Below are 20,795 nucleotides of genomic sequence, written 5' to 3' on the forward strand. Positions count from 1 at the left end.
ACGAGATAGAGGGAGGGACTTCTGATGTGATATCCGTTTTAGATAAATGGTCAGATGGTGCTTTGTCAAAATCTTCGTCAAAAATATAACAATTATTCTCATTCTCATTTTTGTGGTTGTTGTTATTTTTGTTGTCATGGTTTATTCTTTCGTGTTTGGGACTCTTAACAGCGCACACTCATTGGAAGTTTGAGAGCGGTGAATGCGTTGTTGTAGACCGGGGTAACGCTACATTCCAGGATCCTCCCCAAGCCCGTGCGGGCAGTACGTGCATCACAAGCAGGAAGGGGTGTGTCTAGCTTTGTAGCTAGCTAAGAGAAGGAAGGAATACAAGACGAAGCCAACTTAAATGCTATCAGAGCATAGAGGACCGTGGCTAACGCTAACTGTCAGCCAACAACCTATTCTGTCAGTCCTAGTTTTTAACGTGTTAATACTCATTGGAGCCAATGGTGAGTTCAGTGGGATTTTGACCATGAATAATGGCATTGTCAGTTGTATATGGCACACTGCGTGATCATCAAACGCTGTACGATGTGTCTTATTGCTGTGTTGCTAGCTAGTTGCTAATTCTGCTAATGTTCTGCATCAACCCACATAGTCTACTACCTGGGTCGTAGACACCAAAACAGTTGTGTTTCGAGGATTTAAACCCAACTTCTTTGATAATAACGCAATGTATATTACATGTTAATATGCGAGCTACTGCTTTCTTAGTCTGCAAATATTCAGCTCAAACTATAACCCAAATAACACATAACTCTATCACTCAAACAATTACATCAGCCACTTTAAAGCAAAGTATAATTTTGTTTAATGAGGAATGGGAATGCTTTCTAACAGGTTATATTTGTGTGCTTTTCCAGGTATGTGATACCTCCCAGACATGGGTGACATGAAAACCCCAGATTTTGATGATCTTCTGGCTGCCTTTGACATTCCAGATGCTACAGGGTTAGATGCCAAAGAGCATGGGCAGGAGAGCCACGAGGATCCAGGGGGGCAGCTGAAACACACAGGGGTATGTCTGGATGATCACCTATTGGTTCACCAAGCTGTCACTCCGGCAGATGTTCCCGCCGTAAGTGTAATTGTGAAAAACACTAGTCGGCAGGAGTGTTTGGATGGTTTTGCTCAGAAGCTGCACTCAGTACCCAACTTGCAGAATGGATTTAGGGTACCTGGATCCTCCACTGATTCCAGTGAGTCAAGCAATGGTGGATTTTCCAAATCCTATCCATCTCCACTGAACGGGGATGCCAGTAGGGAATTTCTGGGAAGGATGCCTGTTCAGCACAGATCTGAAGCAAAGTTACCCTTTTCCGAGTCTTTTACTCAATTTAGTCCTATCTCGAGTCCTGAGTGTGAGGACACTCCGAGCGCGAATGACAGTGTTAATCCAAAACAAGAGAGACCCTATTTCCCTGAAGCCTCAGTTTTGATTGAACCTTTGTCAGACAATCAAAGAAGGCCGTCTCTCAGTATGTTTGACACTTTCCCTAAAGATTGTGGCATTCCCAATAACAAGCACAGTAAAGCAGAGCTCGGCAGAGCAGAACATTTCAAAGGAATGGACTCACCTGAAATGTATTTTACAGACCAAATAGACAAAATGAACTCACACAATGTCGCACAAACACCTGAAAATGGTGAAATTAAATTTGAAAGCAACTCCAGTACCATCTCAAACTCTGACATTCCCTCTCCTTGTCCGTTCGTCAAGTCCCAAGCATCTAAATTATCCTCTTGCCTTGAAGCACTGGCAGCTCTGAATACGCAAACAGTTCCCAGTGAGCAACCCGGTACTAAAGACCCCTCCTTCATGCACCACGACTGCGTGAAGGCCGGCCCCCGGTTCCCCCCTTCCCCCTGTAGTCCCAGGAGTCCCCTGGGCGCCGTCAAGCGGTCGGCGAGGCCCTCGGACAGCCCCGTGAGTGTGTGCAGTGAAAGCAGCGACAGGGCCCCTTCGGCAGTGGGGTCCGGCTCGCCGCTGGCCATACCCAAGGTCCGGATAAAAACCATCAAGACCATCTCCGGACAGATCAAGCGCACGGTCACCAGCGTGCTGCCCGACTCGGAGACGGACGAGCTTCATTCTGCCTGCGAGTCGTCCCCGTCGCGCAGCCTGGTCAGCGAGGACTCCTGCGGCCTGTCATCCCCGCTCCAAACTCACCCCGTGGCGGGTGAGAACGCCGTCAGAATGCATACTGCTGTCACTACTTTAAATACCATTACTACGAGCAGTACTCCTTCATCGACACGTACCCCCAACAAAACAGGGGGCCGCTCTAAGAGGTCAGCGACCATCAACACAAGCGGCGCTTCCAAGGGGACGGCCACGCATCGAAACCAGAAGCTGAAGAGAATAGCTCCGGGTCAGACGGGCCGCCCCGCTGGTCCCAACTTCCTACCCAAAGCGATGCACCTGGCCAACCTCAACCTGGTGCCGCACAGCGTGGCCGCCTCGGTCGCCGCGCGCTCCTCCGGCCAGCTCCCCGGCCGGCCCACGCTCACCTCCTCCTCCTCCCCGCCCTCCACGGTTTGCAGCACGGTCCCCCTGGTGCACCAGGTCAAAGCCCCCAGCCCCCAGCCCCACCAGCGGCCCTCCATCCCCAACAGCGCGGCGGGCACCCTGAGCAGACTGCTGAACAACGGCAACCCCGTGCCCACGTACGTGCCCGACCTGAACCCCCCGCCGGGCAGCGACCTGGGCCTGCCGCCGCGGGGGTACTGCTGCCTAGAGTGCGGCGACGCCTTCGGCCTGGAGAGGAGCCTGGCTTTCCACCACGGCCGGCGCAGCGTGCACATCGAGGTGTCGTGCACGCACTGCGCAAAAACCATGGTGTTCTTCAACCGCTGCGCGTTGCTAGCGCACGCGCGGGAACACAAGAGTGGCGGCGCGGTGATGCAGTGCACGCAGCTGCACGTGAAGCCCATCGCCGAGGAACACATGTTTGTGCCGCTGGGCGGCGTGGCGGCGTCGGCGTCGGCGGCAGGGAGCGCTGGGTTGGCGCCGCCGGTGTCCACGGCCGCCGGCCAGCCGGTCATGCCCCTGTACCCTGACAGCTTCATCAGGCACAGGCTGCGCTGCGTTGAGTGCAACAAGCAGTTGTCTGACTACAAAGCACTCGCGGGCCACTACCAGAGACTCTCTGAAGATGTGGACCGTCTGGTGAGTGGACATTCTGACAATGATGTTGACCGATTTGTAAGCGCATAGACCAAAAAATAGCATGCCCTAAATATCACTGAATAAATGTGTGGCGGCTGCTCCAATACAAAAGCTTAAAACCCCTCAAAACCCCACAAAAATGTCCACTGATATAACCCTATTACTACTATTCAGTTATTTGCAGTGAATATTGAGTCCAAATTATGTACAATTTGGACTCAATATTAGTAATTCCTGAAAAGTTATGTAACCCCTGTGTTGTCTTCTTCATGCTTCTATGATGTAAAAACACTTTTCTTGTTTTGTGCAAGGTATGCGAGGTGTGCTCAATGTTGTTACCTAATAAGTGCAGCTTCAGGGCTCACCAGCGAATCCACACACACAAGGCCCCCTACTGCTGCCCCGAGTGTGGCGCAGCCAGTCGCTCTGCAGACATACAGAAGCACGTGAGGGAAAACTGCCTTCACTTTGCGCGCAAGGCATGGTACAAGTAAGTCATGCCGAAACGCATGGCCAATCAGCCATCTCAATGTCTGGCCTTAAAGATCTCATGTAAAACATATTCACTCTTTGTTTCTTGTGTCTTTCAGGTGTCTTCACTGTGAAATGGTTTTCAAGACGGTTCAAGGCCAGAAGAATCACATTGAGGAGAAACATTGTGTGGTCTTGTATAAGTGCTCCAGCTGTCCGGTGGCCTTTAAGTCATCTGACGGCTGCGAAATTCACATGAAGAACAAACACAACATTAGCGAAACATCCGCCCAGTGAGTTAACCGCCTGCCCCCACCTCGGGAGACTCCTTGAAGCTCAGCGTTGACTTGATAACCAGCATCTCATGGCCTCTTTACTGTTTTTCTCTACCTTGGTTGCAGGTTAATCTTTAAGTGTTCATGTGAGACGATGTTCAAGAAAAAGCAATTACTGTTCCAGCACTTCTATCAGAACGCAGACACGCGGGCCACGTGTGTCTTCAAGTGCCCCGAGTGCACTTCTGTTTTACCCCTGAAGCATTTGCTTATGCAGCACTTTAAGGTTTGCCTCAGCCTATTTCTCCACACCACTGAAATATCGAATCACGTGTCACACACGGTGGATGTCATGCTTCATGTTTCTACTATTTCTTCTTTTAGAGCGCGCACGGTGGGACGTTGAGGGAAGAGCCCAAAAGACAAAGCCCGGCAGCCCGGCCTTCAGTGCCTAAAGTCCAGCGGCTCAAGGTCCCCAGCCTGGCTAAACACAGGGTGGCCCCCAGTAGGGAGGCTCCCAGTAGGGTGGCCCCCAGCAGAGAGGCCCCCAGTAGAGAGGCTCCCAGCAGGGAGGCCCGCACTAGAGAGGCCCCCAGTAGGGAGGTGGAACATCGGGCCAAGCCTCGGGGCCAGCCTACGGGCTGGACGTGTGGGGAGTGTCTCCAGGGGTTCCCTGACCGAGACGCCTATGTGTTACACATGAAGGACCACCATGGAAGGGTAATCACTTGTGGAAACATCTCTAGGCGACCTAGCTTGATGTTTTTAACCTTTGTGGAAGTTGTTTTAAATTTGAAATGTAAAGGCTAAAGCAAAAAAAGCAAAATGTACGTGGTTTCGCATTAAAATTCCTACACCAAATGATAATTGTACTTTACTTTCTATCTTCAGCTTTTGACTCATTTAAATGCCTTTGTGCGTTTTCTCCCCCAGTCATTAAAAAGGTTTCCATGCCGACAGTGTGAGAGGTCGTTTAACTCCTCAACCAGCCTAAGGAGACATATTCGTAACGATCACAACGGGAAGAGGAAAAGTTACACTTGTTGGTAAGGAGTTCATCATCTCATTTGTAATTCTCAACAAATAAATAAATGTGTTCATCAGTCTTGATTCATTTGCTAAATAACCTTTTTTGCTGTTTTGATCTCTAGGTATTGCACAGATACAAAGACTATATTTGCCACCTGTGTGATGTTAAAGAACCACATCAGTCTTATGCATGGCATTAAAAACCCAGACCTAAATCTAATGCCTAAGACAGCTGTACAAGAAGGCATCAAGCCCTCGGGAGAGGTAATGTTCATGATTCCTTTACTACAGACTCATTAAATCACAATGTCTGCAGATACTCACCTGGCGGTTTGGTTTTGCCCTGCAGGGTTCCCTCTCTAAAAGGCCCGCTGCGGGCGCCCAGGAAGCGAGCCAGGAGGAACCAACAGATAACCCAGACGTCTCCTCAGCCAAGCGGCCCAAGGCCCAGTACCGCTGCTCCAAGTGCGGCTTCACCACGGAGGACGGCGGGCATTTCCAGCAGCACATCCCCCAGCACAAGACGGAGAAGCACAGCCCGCAGTGCCTGTACTGCGGCCTCTGCTTCACGTCCGCGCCCGCGCTCCACCGCCACCTGTTCATCGTGCACAAGGTCAAAGACCCCCGGGGCAAGACGGAGGACTCGGAGGCCGGGGAGAAGGAGCCGGGGGGCCCGGCGCCGCTCGCATCGCCGCCGGGCCCCGCCGCCGGCACCGCGAAGGACTCGGGAGCAGGGCCCCCCGACACGGACCCGTCACGAGCCCAGGAGCCACCGGCTTCCCACTGTGACGAGGACGGTGATTTAGGGCGGGGCGCCTCCAGCTCCTCACACAGTCTGCCGCTCCACAGAAGTTAAGAGGCAAGCCGTTGCCACCTTTTTCTGAGCAGCTTACCGAAGGCGATTATGCATTGTTTTGATGTTGTGCGCGAAGGCGGTACATCGTTTTGGGGTCACAGGTCGTTAATTCGAACAAGATCCTGGCGTGTCTCGAAACGCAGTATTTATGCGGTAACAGGGGAAACATGAGTTCATGTCTCCGTCATATTTTATGTTTGCACATTAGTGTGTGTGATATGTTGAGAATTGTTGGGATTGAACCACTGTCACGGTAGAGCTGACAATTGTTTGCCTTTCTTCCTTTTGTTAAATGGTTTGAACCATCCTTAAAGGAGACTCAGGGTCTGTCCTTTTTTTTTATTGAGCGGAGGGCTTTCTTTGTTTCCCCAGCCATCTGTTTAAAATGTACACATTTATATTCAAGCATCATTTACCGCTGCACATTATGCTCTCTGAATGAGATTCAGATCCATGGATTCAACTCTGATTGAACACAGTGGCAGAATTACAAATATACGTTTATAAGTTAAATATTTACACAAATATAGACACATTTTATTACAAGATGTTATATTTCAGTATACATTTGAAAAGCGGTTAGTTTTGCATCAACCAAAATATCTCTGCAAGATGAGGCCCATGTTCTGCCTTGTGTTACATAGCCATCTGTGGCTTCATGTACAGCTATGGCCATGTATGAACTTGTGTATGTGCATCTGTGTGTGGACCCACGTGTGTGTGTGGGCCCACATATTTGTGTGTGCTCGACTACCTTCAACTTGTTTTAATTGTTAATGTATTGCATTTATTGTTGCACATTGTTCTGCCGTCTGTCTTTTTTAATTACAGTAGTTAACCTGAGAGCTTAGAACGCTGCAGAGGTAAGAGAAGGGCCATTAAAGCAGTATTAAATACCTCAACGTGTAGAATCCAGGAACGTGAAGGGAGACTATGAAGATCAGGGTATGGAGAATATGCAGAACGGATAGAAAATGGGAAATGAGAACGTTTCCCAGGCTGCATGACTGTTGCTTTTTTTAATTTTTGTTCATATTGATGAAATGTTCTCGTGGTTTTTAGAAAATGATTTGACAGAGATGGGATAAACAAGTTGAGTACACCTCTTCAGAGCGGGAATAGTTGACTGTGTTCCACACACCTCTGAATAAGGTCTAAATTACAAACACAATCTGGATATTGGATGAATATCAGCCCTGATGGATTTGATTGCATTTGCCTGGGTCGTACCGCCCACATTACGGTTTCCCCCTCTGGAAATCAAGAGGAATTGTTTAAACATTGTAAGTCTTGTGTTGGCGGGGCGTGTGCAATGTTGAATGAGTATAGCAGCGGATGTTATCTCCCACACTATATCTATAAATAATTGTTTGGGATTTGATGTGTAAAGTATTGGGTCATATTGACCAGATCAGTGGGTTAACTTTCTGTGTAAGAGGCATGAGCAGCTGTCCGTTTTCTGTCTTAGGCCTCTGCCTTCAAACCAACCTGGTAAGAAAATACACCCTCACCTATTGACCTGCACAGGCCAAAGTGAAATCTCTTTCTTTTCTTTGTAATGCTTGTTGAAGACATTTGTACCTTTTGATACATTGTGCGGCAATTTGTACAATCGTTTGTGTACGTATAGAGTAGCTATAATGTAACATGTCATTTGCAGCGTTACTTTAAGCCAACATCTGTTGCTGCATGCAGTGGCCCTTGTGCCTTGCTCACATCTTTACTCCAAATACTAATGAATAAATTGGTGCATTTAATTTACGCTCTGACTTTGTATGTAATGTTTCATTGAATGACTTCACACACAGTGAGGCATGTTGAACGCCTGTGAAAGAGAACCCAGAGGGTTGGTGCCTCGATAATAAAAGGCCAGCACATCAACCGTCAAATACCCAAGCATTTCAGCCTACATTATTCTCTACCATTCAGAAGGTTAACATGTTTTGATGCGTCTTCTGGAAGCTGCTTAATCCTGCAAGCCTCGCAGGATGAAAAGAAAGGGTGAGCTTCTGTTACATCCAGTGAAGAACCAACCAACCAGTGATGGATGACTCCATCCAATTATAATATTAAGCCCATCCTATCCCAGTATAAGTGCAGCCTCTGAAATGACAGAGCCGCAGAAAGGTAAAGAGGACTCGCCCTCCGCAGCATCATACCTGAATACCAGACCCTTAATCAGTGATGGCTTCTGTAATGGCATTCGCTTGCCGCACAGGAATTCTGTCTTTTATTCTCATCACATACTTCACCGTGACCTCTTCCATGACTCTTGATTTAACTGAACTCAGAAATAAAGTTTCAAAGATCAAAATGAACCCCAGGGGAAATCTATGGGCAACAGGTGAGTGTATCTCTTTGCATTTATTATTACATTTGTCGTATTTCTAAATGATAATAATTATAATAACTTATTATTATCTATTTATTTTTAGCATTCATTTTTATTTAGTAATAATTATTGTGATTATTTTTATTTTCCATTGGTTTTATATAACTTGTTACGATTACATTGTTCGTTTCATAAGGTCACTTCATGGGCAAGAAAAGCATTGTGGACAGCTCTAATATGGACCCTGCCTACAGAGATTTGGATAACCCCATCCAAATGAACGCTGTCGGCCCGGTCCAAAACGCTGAAGATATGAGGGAACATATAATACAAGAGTTAAGAATTGTTCTGCAAGGACAACAGAAACGTGATTTGGAAAGGTTTGTATATTATTATTTTACCATAATGATAATTATTGTTATTGCTGCTTTTTGTAATGTGCAACATGTATTTTTTCACTTCTATTATAGAAAACGAGATCCTGCTTGAAAATGAACAAAAACCATGGTTGCAATGTGACATTTATAACACATAATCTAATTATTGAATAATATTCATAAAGTAAAGCGAAAACATTGTAAACGAAATGTTCAATGTACTTGTGTATATATGTATTTGTTTTTTTTTTGTTAATAGAGTGCCTTATTGTGTTTGGCGTAAATTCTTGACATTCTGACCATGTGAATTATGTTATTGTTGAAATATTATGAACTTGTTAAGAATTGTCATGGCATGTGATGCGTTTATATCATGAAATAAACAAAGTTACCAACCCATGTTTCATCGCTTATCGCCTATAATTCAATTGTTTTAAATTGAGAATGATATGTAAAAGTATAACATTAGTTTATGTGTGACTAATTATATTACAAAGATGACCGTAAAAGCTAGGCCAATCTAATGTTGTGGCGCCCTCTAGTGGCGATAACCTAAAATGGCAACGACGGTAAAAGACAAACGGGGCGTCAGGCTCCTTTCGCTTCCGGGTTAGGAGGCAGTTTTCATCGGTAACATGCTACATCCAATCTGACAAACTTTTATCTCAGAACAGCTCGTTGGTGAAGCATGTGAATACGATGCCCCTAATAGTGATGTGTGGGTTCCCCAGCAGTGGTAAAACTCGCAGGGCTAATGAAATAAAGGAGTATTTTGAGAAGAACACAGAAAGAAATGTCCACATTGTAGGGGATGGGACCATGCGCATTGAAAAGAATACTGTTTATGCAGGTAGGACCACAAAATCTAAACAAATGAACCGTTCTGGTTGTATTAATATAACAGTTGGCTATCTGGGTCGTATACAAATATTTATTATAACGTTATACAGATAATGGGACTGCCAGCTATGGCATTAGTGTTATGTTGGTGATGTCAGATTTATCCAAGTGAAACTTCATAATTATGTTGCTTAATGTTTTGATTCCAAATCAATTATTCACGTGATAAGTTACTGTTTAACCCACCACCAAATGATTGCTGGGTGTGTTGCAGAATCTCCAAGAGAGAAAAATGTGAGAGGTTCTCTGAAAGCTGAAGTTGAGAGGTTCGATTTTCCACATTTGATAATGTGTATGATCTTGTCATGGAATCATATAGTACTATAACTGTTATATATCTATTAACTGTGCCATTTGTTGCTTAGGAAGATCAACAAGGAAGATATTGTCATTTTGGATTCGTTGAATTATATCAAAGGTAAGCATACCACTTGATTCAAAGGAAAAACTGCATGCATGAAGACCCTTGTTATTCTAATTCTACTCCTTGCACTCTACAGGGTATAGATATGAACTCTTCTGCCTCATCAAACACACACAGACACCCCACTGTGTAGTAAGTATGACCATGGTAGAATAACTCCAAAACAGACCTAAACCACTGTTCACAACACATCCACATCTATGATTTAATGGATGGTATTTTATACAGGTTTACTGTCTGACCTCAGTTGAAGTGAGCTCAGCATGGAATAGCAGCAGAGAGCCCAAGGAGCAGTACACCCAAGAGATGTAAGAAGCACCCTATTTAAACTCCCGTACCCCTTTACGCGTATGCTCCATCACTATGCAATTAAATCTCCTTGATCTCCCATCCGCTGAGTTTGTGAGAGAAATCCTCCTGACGTCAGCCTGTTTGTTTGCTGGTGTTGTGGTTCCTTTGCAGCCTGGATGCTCTGGTGCTGCGGTTTGAAGCTCCCGACTCCAGGAACCGATGGGACAGCCCTCTGTTCACCATCCAGCAGGAGGACACGCTCCCCTTCGACGGCATCTCCGACGCCGTCTTCAAGAGGAAAGCTCCCCCGCAGAACCAGTCCACCCTGAGCGTAAGTCACACAGGCCCATTGGAAATGGTCGTCCACTGGGGTCTTCACTTGAATGGGCTTTTTATCCAGAAACAGGCACAGCATGAATATATGGGTGTTTACTGGCTTGTCTTTTTCTGCAGCAACCGTTGTCCTCGACTAACTTCTTATACGAGTTGGACAAGGTGACACAGGAGGTGTTGATGGTAAGCTCAGGCCGTCTTTAATTTGTTTGACTTACGGGTCAGACTGCTAATTAACAACACATGTACACAATTACCCACAGTACATTGATGTGTGTCCCACTGATTACTTTAGCTTCAAGTCCATTGCTATGTACGTGTAAAAAAATAAAGTTTTACTTCTTCATTTCAGGCTATTCTCAATGCTCAGAAGACAAGCATTCCTGGTGATCTCATCACTGTTCCTGGAACCACAGACAAGATATCCTTTTAAATAAGATTTTGAAAATTGTTATATTTGAAACTTTATTTTTTTGTAATGCAGCTATTCATATCTATATTATTTATTACCGGTGAAGTAAACTAGCCTTCCCAGCTGCAACCCCAGATAGGTTATATACTTGCAGTAGGAACACTTCCCTTATACCAATTGAGCAGATGTCTGAGTAGAGCAGCGGGTGTAAATGATGGGACCACGCATCAAAGAGCGTACGTTTTAATGGGAGTCAGCTGAAGGCTGCTGATGGCTCAGAGAGACCGCACGCGGTGGAATTTCTGAACGGAGCTCAATTCGATTAGCACGACTTTGGTGAGTCATTTTCAGTAGCAAGCACTTTGATATTCTCTGCTGGCTGAATTTGAAAATGTTAGCCCTGGAAAGTAAACTAGTCATCAGACAACTTTTTTGTTTCATCCTTATGGTGCTTTTTATGTGTCCTATATTACTTTGGTCAAATAAGGTTAACAGCTTCCAAGCGTTTTGTCACATGAAGGAACACACAATCTGTCCTTAACCTGATGTTATTACATTGAATACACCAGGAGCTTCAACATGGCTGAACTGAGGAAACTGAGACGCCAGTTCATCAGCTACACCAAGCTGCACCCCACGGAGAACATAGGACACGTTTCAAACATGTTTGTGCAATATTTGAACAGAAGTCTTAATTAAGTTGCATTTGTATGTTATATGTTCAATAAACTTGTATTTATTTTAAATTTATACCATGGTCTGGGGGAATCCTCGATTCTGATTGGCTGCAGGGTGTGCATTAACCCCTGATATACAACACTTGCTAAGGAGTTCCAGTCAAATTCTCTGTTCAGCTTTCAAAACGAGGGCTGGTAAATTGTGAAAAATGCATTAAACTGTTATCAGAAAACGCGGTTATATGCTATAGACCCTATAGTATCTGTGATGTAAAGGATGGGACGAATTTCAAATTATAAATATTTACACTTTATGCTGAAAGTATACACCGTGGCTATTCCCATTGAAATGAATGCCGCGGTGATTCGGTCTTCAAAACGAGAGCTGGTAAATTGTGAAAAATTAATTAAACTGTAATCAGACAATGCTATATGCATTGGATATATGCTATAGACCCTAGAGTATCTGGTATAAAGGCTGGGATGAAATTCGAATTATAAATATGTACAATGCATAACGTTAGCTCTCTGGCCAACCCAGTCTCATGAAAATACGTGACACTGTCACGTCATTTAATGTATTCATTTGTGATCTTGGACACGTCATTTCAATTTTTTCGTGCCAAAAAAGCACAAATTCCATGGCAACGTCCGCTCATTCACATAGCCTACAAATAAACAAGACAATAGATGGCTAGATAAAATAAACATTAAGACATAGGCCTACAATTCTAAAAATCAGGGCCGGCGATTGGCATAGGCGACCTAGGTGATCAACCTAGGGCGGAAAATGTGTTTGGGAGGGCGCCCTTAATTAATTAATTAATTAATAATATACAAAACAAGCGAAATAAAACCAAACATTGTTCCCAAATTGAACGGACAAGGGAGGGGGTGGGGTATTAATTGTTAGGGCGCACTGAACCCCTTCCCCCCCCCCCCGCTCGGAAGTCCTTTCAAAGTATGAGAGAGTGAGCCCCCCCTCAGAGACCAAATTTCAGCTGAGCCCCCACCCCCCCAATTTTTTTTTCTAAATCCCTGTGTTTTGAAAGATCTTTTAATTATTTTACACATTTTAAACATGTCTGATCATATTTTAAACATGTCTGATCATATTTTACACATTTTAAACATTTCTGATCATATTTTTTTGAAACATTTTAAACTTTTTTGAAACATTTTAAACATATTTGTGAAACATTCTAAACATCTCTGTGTGTTTTTAAACACATTTCTTAACACATTTTAACATCTTTATCTAAGCATGTTTTTGCTTAACGTTTTTGAAATACATTTGAACATCTTAATCTGTAAACTGCCAGTTTAGCCTCCTTTTTTAGCTCACCTCAACTTTAGTGCGAGCAATGAGTTTGCGTAGCTGTGTTCGAAATGGTTCCCTATCACGGATATAGTGCACTATAGGGTGCTCGCCATTTTGTAGTGGTGTTCGAATTCTCAGTGGTAAATTTCACGCACTATAAAGTGGACTTAAAATGCCCAAAATTTGAGTGAACATACGATGTTCCCTACATGTTGCTCCCGTATACCACAATGTAATGCAGTCGTGTTTTTCCGGAGGAGAAGAAGAAGCTGAATAATAACGAAAACGAATACATTTATTGATGGAGTCTCCGGCTTTATTAATAAAAAATTAATAAAAAAAAACCTTGATCAACGTCAATTTAACATCAATACAACCTCCAGCTCTCGTCGTGGGTGCCCGGTTTGTTTGTTTACATGATATGGGCGCATCTGTCTGCATCACACAAATACCCGGCGCATTTACTGACGCAAATGACGTTTAGAAATGTTCAGCATAGTGTCCGAAATCTCGTTTGTTCGTTCCCTATATAGTGCACTATATCATAAACACTATATAGGGAATAATGAGTGAGTGAATAGGGAACGATTTCGAACACAGCACGTCTTCGTCTTTGTGTTTTTTCTGTTACTTTTTCTGGTTTCTTTTTTTTTCACGCCCCCCCCGCCCCTGAAGAACTCTGGCGCCCCCCAGGGAAGGCGCGCCTCACAGTTTGAAAACCACTGGCCTAGGGCACCGAAACGGCCAGCGCCGGCTCTGCTAAAAAGAAGAGATGAAGCAGCTACCTTTTTTTCCGTCGCGGTTTGCCTACAGAGCAGCGCACCTGCATTAAATATATCCGTGAATTGTCACAATATCAGAATCAAAGGTGAAAGTACAAACGGGTGGCCAAAAGCTGTCATATTGTTATTTATCACAGACAGTTTTTCTGTGTTTGTGTTGAAAAATCTTGAAACAAATTAAACAATAAATTATCTGTAGGCCAAGGGACATTGGGTACATGAGTTTAAAATTTGTGCTTTTTGGCACGAAAAAAATTAAATGACGTGTCCAAGATCACGAATGAATAGATAAATTAAATGACGTGACAATGTCACGTATTTCCGTGAGACTGGGTTGCTCTGGCTCATAGCTGAGCGGACTAGAATACCTCCCGTTGCCAAGTCGTAGCTAAGGTCCGTCCTATTTACTGAAGGAGTGAACGACGTTTCCCTTGCGTAAGAACCTTACGGGAGGGTAATGATTGTTTCAGGTATAAGTCAAACCCTCAGGCGTTACCAGGGAAACAAAGTTATAGCTTGTGAAAAACTATATTTGGATTGTAAAACGCATGAAAATATAAATGAATATTCTTAATTTATTTTCTTTGGCAAGTGACCATGTTATTAGCAGGATAATGCCCTTCGAGGTGTCCATAGAGTGGCGAAGTCACGCCTCTTCCGGTAGAGCCCACGGGACCTATGAGATCGAAATATATGTATGGGTTTCAATGAAGAGAAAGTAATTATCTTCTGGTCCCAGTCTTTATATGCCCCGGATTACACATATGTTGTTAGTGGATTTAAATGTTAATTTTTCATCTCAAGAGTTTGACCGTTTATTGTGCAATTGTTCAGTTAAAGGCTGTAGAGAAAACACAATGTGAAAGACTTCATGTCTCGTATGTGACGTCACGCTCCCTGCGACTGGCGTGGACAAGACCGACAATCTCCTCATCGGCATAACTGAAACTCTCCACATGGCCCAACTTATAATGGTTTACACCTCTTTTGATGCTTTTATCCTCCCCTTGGAAAAAAAAACTAACATTATCAAACTTCTTCACGTAAATGTTTAGTTTTCTTTGCATTAAAAAATATCATTTAAATCCACAAACAACATAAGTTGTGAAACACATAAATTGTTCTTATGCAACGGATAAAAGGTTCTTATGCAACGCATCGTTGCATAAGAACCTTAAGTGAGGGTAATGGTTGTTCCAGGAATTAGTCAAACCCTCAGGTGTTACCAGGGAAACAAAGTTATGGCTTGTAAAAAAATATATATTTGGATTGTAAAACGCATGAAAATATAAATGAATGGTCTTAATTTATTTTCTTTGGCAAGTGGAATAATGCCCTTCGAGGTGTCCATTATCAGGAATTAATGGACTTTGCGGAGGTTCACGCCTCCGCGTCGTCCATTAATTCCTGATAATGGATACCTCGTCGGGCATTATCCCTTACTTAATGAACTTCGCGGAGGCAACCGGTTCTAGGCCTCCGCGTCATCCATTAAGTAAGGGATAATCACCTCAAGGCAGGGCAATAAAAAGTTTGATATGCCCGGCTCGTGGAAGATTACCGCCCTCGACTTCGTCTCGGATGGTAAGCAGTGAGGTGAATATCCCGTTTATGCTACTTCTTGCTTGCCAATATAATAAAACAATTCAAATGCTTTAATAATCAAGCTTTTTCTTATTCGTATTGCATGCTTATTAAATGCTCTGTTTGAGTTAATCTCCCTAAAAAAGTAGTCCCCTTTAATTACGATCGATCAAACATGTTTTGGACACCTTGAAGGGCATTATCCAGCTTATACCATGGTCACTTGCCAAAGAAAAGAAATTAGGATCATTCATTTATATTTTCATGTGTTTTACAATCCAAATATAAAGTTTTTCACATGCCATAATTTAGTTTCCCTGGTAACGCCTGAGGGTTTGACTAAAACCTGGAACAATCATCCTCCCGTAAGGCTCTTATGCAACAGAAACGTTGTTCACTAGCTACGACTTGGCAACGTGAGGTATTCTAGTCCGCTGAGCTATAAGCCAGAGAGCTAACGTTTTGGGTTGTACATATTTATAATTCGAAATTCGTACCAGCCGTTATACCACAGATACTCTAGGGTCTATAGCATATAACCGCGTTGTCTGATTACAGTTTTATTCATTTTTCACAATTTACCAGCTCTCGTTTTGAAGGACAATCACCGCGCCATTCGTTTCAATGGAAATCGTGACAGTCTATAATTTCAACATAAAGTGTACATATTTATAATTTGAAATTTGTCCCAGCCTTTATACCACAGATAATTTAGGGTCTATAGCATATAACTGCGTTGACTGATTATAATTTAATTCATTTTTCACAATTTACCAGCTCTCGTTTTGAAGGACAATCACCGCGCCTTTCGTTTCAATGGAAATCGGGACGGTCTATACTTTCAACATAAAGTGTACATATTTATAATTCGAAATTCGTCCCAGCCTTTATACCACAGATACTCTAGGGTCTATAGCATATAACCGCGTTGCCTGATTACAGTTTAATTCATTTTTCGCAATTTACCAGCTCTCGTTTTGAAGACTAATCACTGCGCCATTCGTTTCAATGGGAATCGCGACGGTCTATACTTTCCACATAAAGTGTACATATTTATAATCTATCTATAGCATATAACCGCGCTTTCACAATTTACCAGCTCTCGTCTTGAAGTCTGAACAGACAATTTGACTGGAACTACTTAGCAGGTGTCCATATATCACGGATTAATGGACACCCTGCAACCAATCAGAATCAAGTATTCCAAAAAATACAAGCGGCGTATTGATCTACTATTTGATGACGCTGTGCTCAGTCAGCAGCAAGTAGAACCGACAAGTCAGCGGGCAACCTGCCGGGTTAATGGGTTTGATTAATGGGTACATAAAGCACTCAAAATATGTATATCATTTATAAAATGTCTCCAAAATAGTTTTAAAGTCCAGTTTTTGTCATTTTTGGCAGTAACAGGTGTTTTCTAACACAATTCAGCGATGACGTCACGTTGGGGAGACATGATGGAAGGTAGCCTCAGCCTAGTACTAGAACTATGGCGTCTAAGAGGTGGCAAGAACCACAAATAACACGTATGATGGCCCACAGCAGTATAATTTCGACCCTGTCAGATGTGAGAGGGCGAATGAGGAATTGCCAAGAACTGATGGCGGTCAAAGCCAATTAAAAGCATGGTCAGCAGAATGAGTGGAGAGTTGCTATCATTTAGCAACACAGCAACGAGCGCTGGAGCTACTCAATGAACAGCAGTGCATACAATAATGACACTTTTATTTATTTTTACTGTCAGTGAATAGCACCGAGTGAAAGTCAACGTTTTCTGTATATCTAGTGACAGCGATTATGTTGTTCAGATAAGTAGGCTACCGGTAAACTTAGTCAGAAGATCTAGAAATAGAAGGCATAATGCTAGCTATGGGCTAACTTCTCAGTCCCACCTGTGAAATCCTTCCCAGATATTCCCTAATTAAATCTTACCCCCGACGTTGATTTCCGATTAGTTACGGAAACGTTTTAATGGTAGCTTACTAGCTCCAGTAACAACATCTTTGCCTAGTGTTTATTTCTAAGCTTTATTTTTTTTCAATATTCGGGGGTCCCCATCTCCCGATTGTTGCACAATACCGATATACATTTTGCAGTAGGCTTATAACATTACAATATTTCATGGATGCAAGCCAAGACAATCAGTATTTAGCCTACATGACAACACACATACGTAACAATTTTTGATAATCCGATATGCTATATATTTGCTGCATTGGGTAAAGTTGTTTGGATGCACGTTGATTTATTACAAGGAGAGGCAAATAATAGAACGTATTTAATTATATTTCTATCTGTCTATCTATCTATCTATCAACGCATGTGTCTAGTTGTAATGTGATGTATTTTGTGTATGTCCAGTCAGACTTGTTGTCTCCCTTGTTCTGTGTGGTCTTGTAGGCTATACTGTCCTGTGTGAGCCGAATCACCTAAATCAGGGGTTCTCAAAGTTTTGACAGCTGAGGGCCAATTTAGGAACCCAGAATTTGACTGAGGGCTGCCAAAGGAAAATAAATTAGGCGGGAAACGCCGTCAGCATCCCAGTGGTGAAAAAAAACATTGCACCGTGGCCCCCTTGGAGTGAGTTCAAGTGAGGTCTAAATCACAAAACTGAGGTTCATCCTTTCAAAGTAATGTACAGTCGGATTAAAACTAACAAATGTAACAGTATTTAATTGAAAGCTAGAGAGAGTCGACTTTTGTCTTTATATTTATTTATTTATTTTTGTTTAAATTAATATTGATATAATAATAAAAAAATAAATCTTTTTTTTTATTTTTTACTTACATCTGTATATCATTGCGGGCCGCCATTGTGTGTATAAAAGTCATTTTTAATAAACAATCTGTACACACAAAGTTCTCAATGCCTCGTTTTATATGTTAAGACCCATACTACCAAAGAAGTGTCGGGCTACTTTTAGCCTTTTAAGAGGTTTAAAATAGCGATTTAGTTTTTACCATAATCAGTGCCCCCATCGTTCCAATTTTATAGCGTTTGATAGAATCGGCTAAAAACAGCCAACTGAAGAAAGCGTCTATATGCGGTTTTTGTGCTCCAAAACGAACGTTTCAACTCGTTATCGTACAAAACATATCCCAAATCCATTTTACACCGGAATTACCCTTTAATAAAGACTTGACTAGGCTATCTATCTATCTAGGCTATTAATTAACAATTATTCGCCGAAGGCAAAGTGAATAGTGGGGAATAGCCCCCGAGACCAAAGGTTGAGGGGGCTATTCCCCACTATTCACGGAGCCTGTGAATAATTGTTAATTAAATGTTTTAGTATATACTACACGTGAACAGTCCAAAAATAAACAAGATAACACTTTTTGCCAGGATTTATTTGTTTTTATTAGCGGTTTATTTGTTTTTATTAGCGGACATTTTGCAATGAAAACGATATCGAGTTTGAGATGTCAATCATGGGATATTGCCCAATATCCCGAGATAGCGAACCAATCAAATTGCGCCGTTTTAGGAGGTTCACGTGTAGCATATACTTACTATATATAATATCTATGTATTTATCTATGTATCTGTATAATCTGCTGAACACTCTCTTACTAGTATCTACCCTCAAGGGTCTCAATGCGGCTTTGGTCCGTGTCTCCCCAACGTGACGTCATGCAATGCATTCTGGGGGAAATGAGAATCAATAGCAAACCGCTAAAATAGTACCTACTTTTTCGTATTACATTCCGTTTTGTGATACCTAACAACATTAAATACAATGGATAACAGTTTAAATCTTTATTATCATCAAGCAAAATTCACAAATTCGTTGGAAAATAAAGCCTGCAACACGGCCTTTAATGCCCTCCTCCCAGCCAATCAGAATCAATCATTCTTAAATGAGGTAAAATAATTCCTGATAATGGACACCTCGTCGGGCATTAATCCTTTACAAATAAAAGTTGTATTTAATTTGTCCAAAGATGGAACTATTAGGAACTAGACATACATTCTGTTTGTGCTATTCATTTAGCTTGATATTGAGGATTTCCTCTAAGACTAAAGCAAAGGAGGGAAAATCTGGTTCATGGCTAGACAAAGGTTCCCTTTAAGCAACAAATAATATAATCCACGAGATTGAACAAAATAATACACGAGATTGAGGGGAAATCTGTTCCATGGCTAGATTTACCAGAGGGGACTTCGCCTTACACAAAAAAGAATATAATCCACGAGATTGAACTCGCTTTCAAAGATATAATACAATATAATTTGACCCAAATCGATGGATTAACATTAAGGGTGCCAGTGTACCTTGTAGACATTATGTGAGCAATGCCTTCTTAGATAGCCTACATTGTTGTGAATACAGCACACGTCATTAAACAAAATAAACATTTTGTAGTGCAGTAAAATTACAATAAAAAAAAATAAAAAGTCAACGCCAGAACATTTATTTCCTACAAATGCATTTTCTGACACACCGCTGCACAACTTTTTGGCATTAATTTAAAAGGGTGCCGCCGTGCCAATGATCCTGTCCCAGTGCCTGAAGAACGGGGCGAAGTTACACCCTGGCTTCTGATGGTGCATGTCATGTGCTGGCGCTCCGCCTAGCAGCCCAAAGGGCACCACCCGGTTCAGCATCCAAGGCAGGTCGTACCCGATGTGGTCCTCCACCGACATCCAGATGCTGAACACGGTCACGCACCACGTCGTCAGCGGGTGACATCCCAGGAGAACGGGGTCCAGGTTTCCCCAGAACCCCACCGCCATCAGCTCCGGGATGCTGAGCTGCTCGGCGGACCAGGAGAAGGGGGCAATGTACTCGTGGTGGATGGCGTGCACCCACCGGTAAAGCTGCAGGTGCTTGTGGTGCACCACGTGCCAGATGAAGTACTGAGTGTCAAACAGTAGCAGGACAGCCAGCCCGTCCACCAGCACCTCGTACACGCTCGGTGCCTCTTGGGGCACCACGGTCGGGGGCATAAAAAAGGCTACCGCCGGCAAAACGAAGATCAAGTGATTGTACAAGGACCTCAGGAAGCTCTGACCCATCGCACTAGGCGTGGGACGTCTGGCTGGCTGGATCTTATAGCGATGGAAGATGGGCACTCTTGATCCCAGGAGGTCGAGAGCGGCGAAGGGTAGACTGCAGAAAAAGTAGCTGGAGAAGGCGAGGAGCACGGGGAAGAAGGGAGAGGTGATGAGAGGCAGATGGTTATAGAGGAGATGATCCCAGAGAGGCTGCAGGAGCCGATCTGAAGGAGCCTGAGAGTGTAGAAACTCAAGGTGCTGCTCGGTCAAGTTCTCCATCTCATTAGGAGTCTGTGCCTCCCAAGTTTGTCTTCCCTAACTTTGTAGTTGCCTTTATAAAGTGCCGAGTGAAGGGATTTGCGCGCAAGGAAACAGGGAGAGAGCAATGAGGCAGCACTCCCCCCCCATCCTAATAAAATAAACTACCCTTCACAACAGGATTACTTTTTTTGCAAATTGGGGTCAAGAAGTAGCTTTGAAACCTGATTCGAATAAAATAAATTATTTTATTTGACATTCATTTTTTACAGTGGTCAAATAGTTTGACTTAATGCACAGTA

The 20,795-nt window shown here is 43.2% G+C and overlaps 3 protein-coding genes across 3 annotated transcripts; 2 read left to right on the forward strand and 1 right to left on the reverse strand.

Moving 5' to 3' along the window:
• Positions 1–326: 326 nt before the first annotated feature.
• znf592 (zinc finger protein 592) lies at positions 327–7,572 on the forward strand. The gene is made up of 9 exons (XM_079742697.1): positions 327–452; positions 867–3,172; positions 3,484–3,662; positions 3,763–3,936; positions 4,045–4,204; positions 4,303–4,638; positions 4,852–4,964; positions 5,070–5,211; positions 5,297–7,572. Exons 2-9 carry the CDS (start codon positions 887–889, stop codon positions 5,801–5,803), a joined length of 3,897 nt encoding a protein of 1,298 aa, XP_079598823.1. The 5' UTR covers positions 327–452; positions 867–886; the 3' UTR covers positions 5,804–7,572.
• A 1,556-nt stretch (positions 7,573–9,128) lies between these two features.
• On the forward strand, positions 9,129–11,596 carry kti12 (KTI12 chromatin associated homolog). The gene is made up of 9 exons (XM_079743150.1): positions 9,129–9,362; positions 9,627–9,678; positions 9,778–9,830; positions 9,913–9,968; positions 10,065–10,144; positions 10,299–10,458; positions 10,581–10,643; positions 10,813–10,881; positions 11,428–11,596. The coding sequence occupies exons 1-9, from the start codon at positions 9,212–9,214 to the stop codon at positions 11,569–11,571; spliced, it is 828 nt and encodes a 275-aa protein (XP_079599276.1). The 5' UTR covers positions 9,129–9,211; the 3' UTR covers positions 11,572–11,596.
• Positions 11,597–19,707: 8,111 nt separating this feature from the next.
• Positions 19,708–20,514, reverse strand: ch25hl1.1 (cholesterol 25-hydroxylase like 1, tandem duplicate 1; the record flags this gene model as incomplete). Its single annotated transcript, XM_079744108.1, has 1 exon — positions 19,708–20,514. The coding sequence occupies one exon, from the start codon at positions 20,512–20,514 to the stop codon at positions 19,708–19,710; it is 807 nt and encodes a 268-aa protein (XP_079600234.1).
• Positions 20,515–20,795: the final 281 nt, after the last annotated feature.

The sequence above is a fragment of the Pollachius pollachius genome, assembly GCF_949987615.1.
Source record: "Pollachius pollachius genome assembly, chromosome: 9".
NCBI classification, from domain to species: domain Eukaryota; kingdom Metazoa; phylum Chordata; class Actinopteri; order Gadiformes; family Gadidae; genus Pollachius; species Pollachius pollachius.

Excerpts from the sequence above, each read along its gene's own strand:
- znf592 (XM_079742697.1), top strand. The coding sequence starts at position 887 with ATGGGTGACATGAAAACCCCAGATTTTGATGATCTTCTGGCTGCCTTT. Across the intron at positions 3,173-3,483 it reads CTGAAGATGTGGACCGTCTG|GTATGCGAGGTGTGCTCAAT; the intron begins GTGAGTGGACAT and ends GTTTTGTGCAAG. Across the intron at positions 4,965-5,069 it reads AGGAAAAGTTACACTTGTTG|GTATTGCACAGATACAAAGA; the intron begins GTAAGGAGTTCA and ends TTTGATCTCTAG.
- kti12 (XM_079743150.1), top strand. The coding sequence starts at position 9,212 with ATGCCCCTAATAGTGATGTGTGGGTTCCCCAGCAGTGGTAAAACTCGC. Across the intron at positions 9,679-9,777 it reads CTGAAAGCTGAAGTTGAGAG|GAAGATCAACAAGGAAGATA; the intron begins GTTCGATTTTCC and ends TTTGTTGCTTAG. Across the intron at positions 10,644-10,812 it reads TGACACAGGAGGTGTTGATG|GCTATTCTCAATGCTCAGAA; the intron begins GTAAGCTCAGGC and ends TCTTCATTTCAG.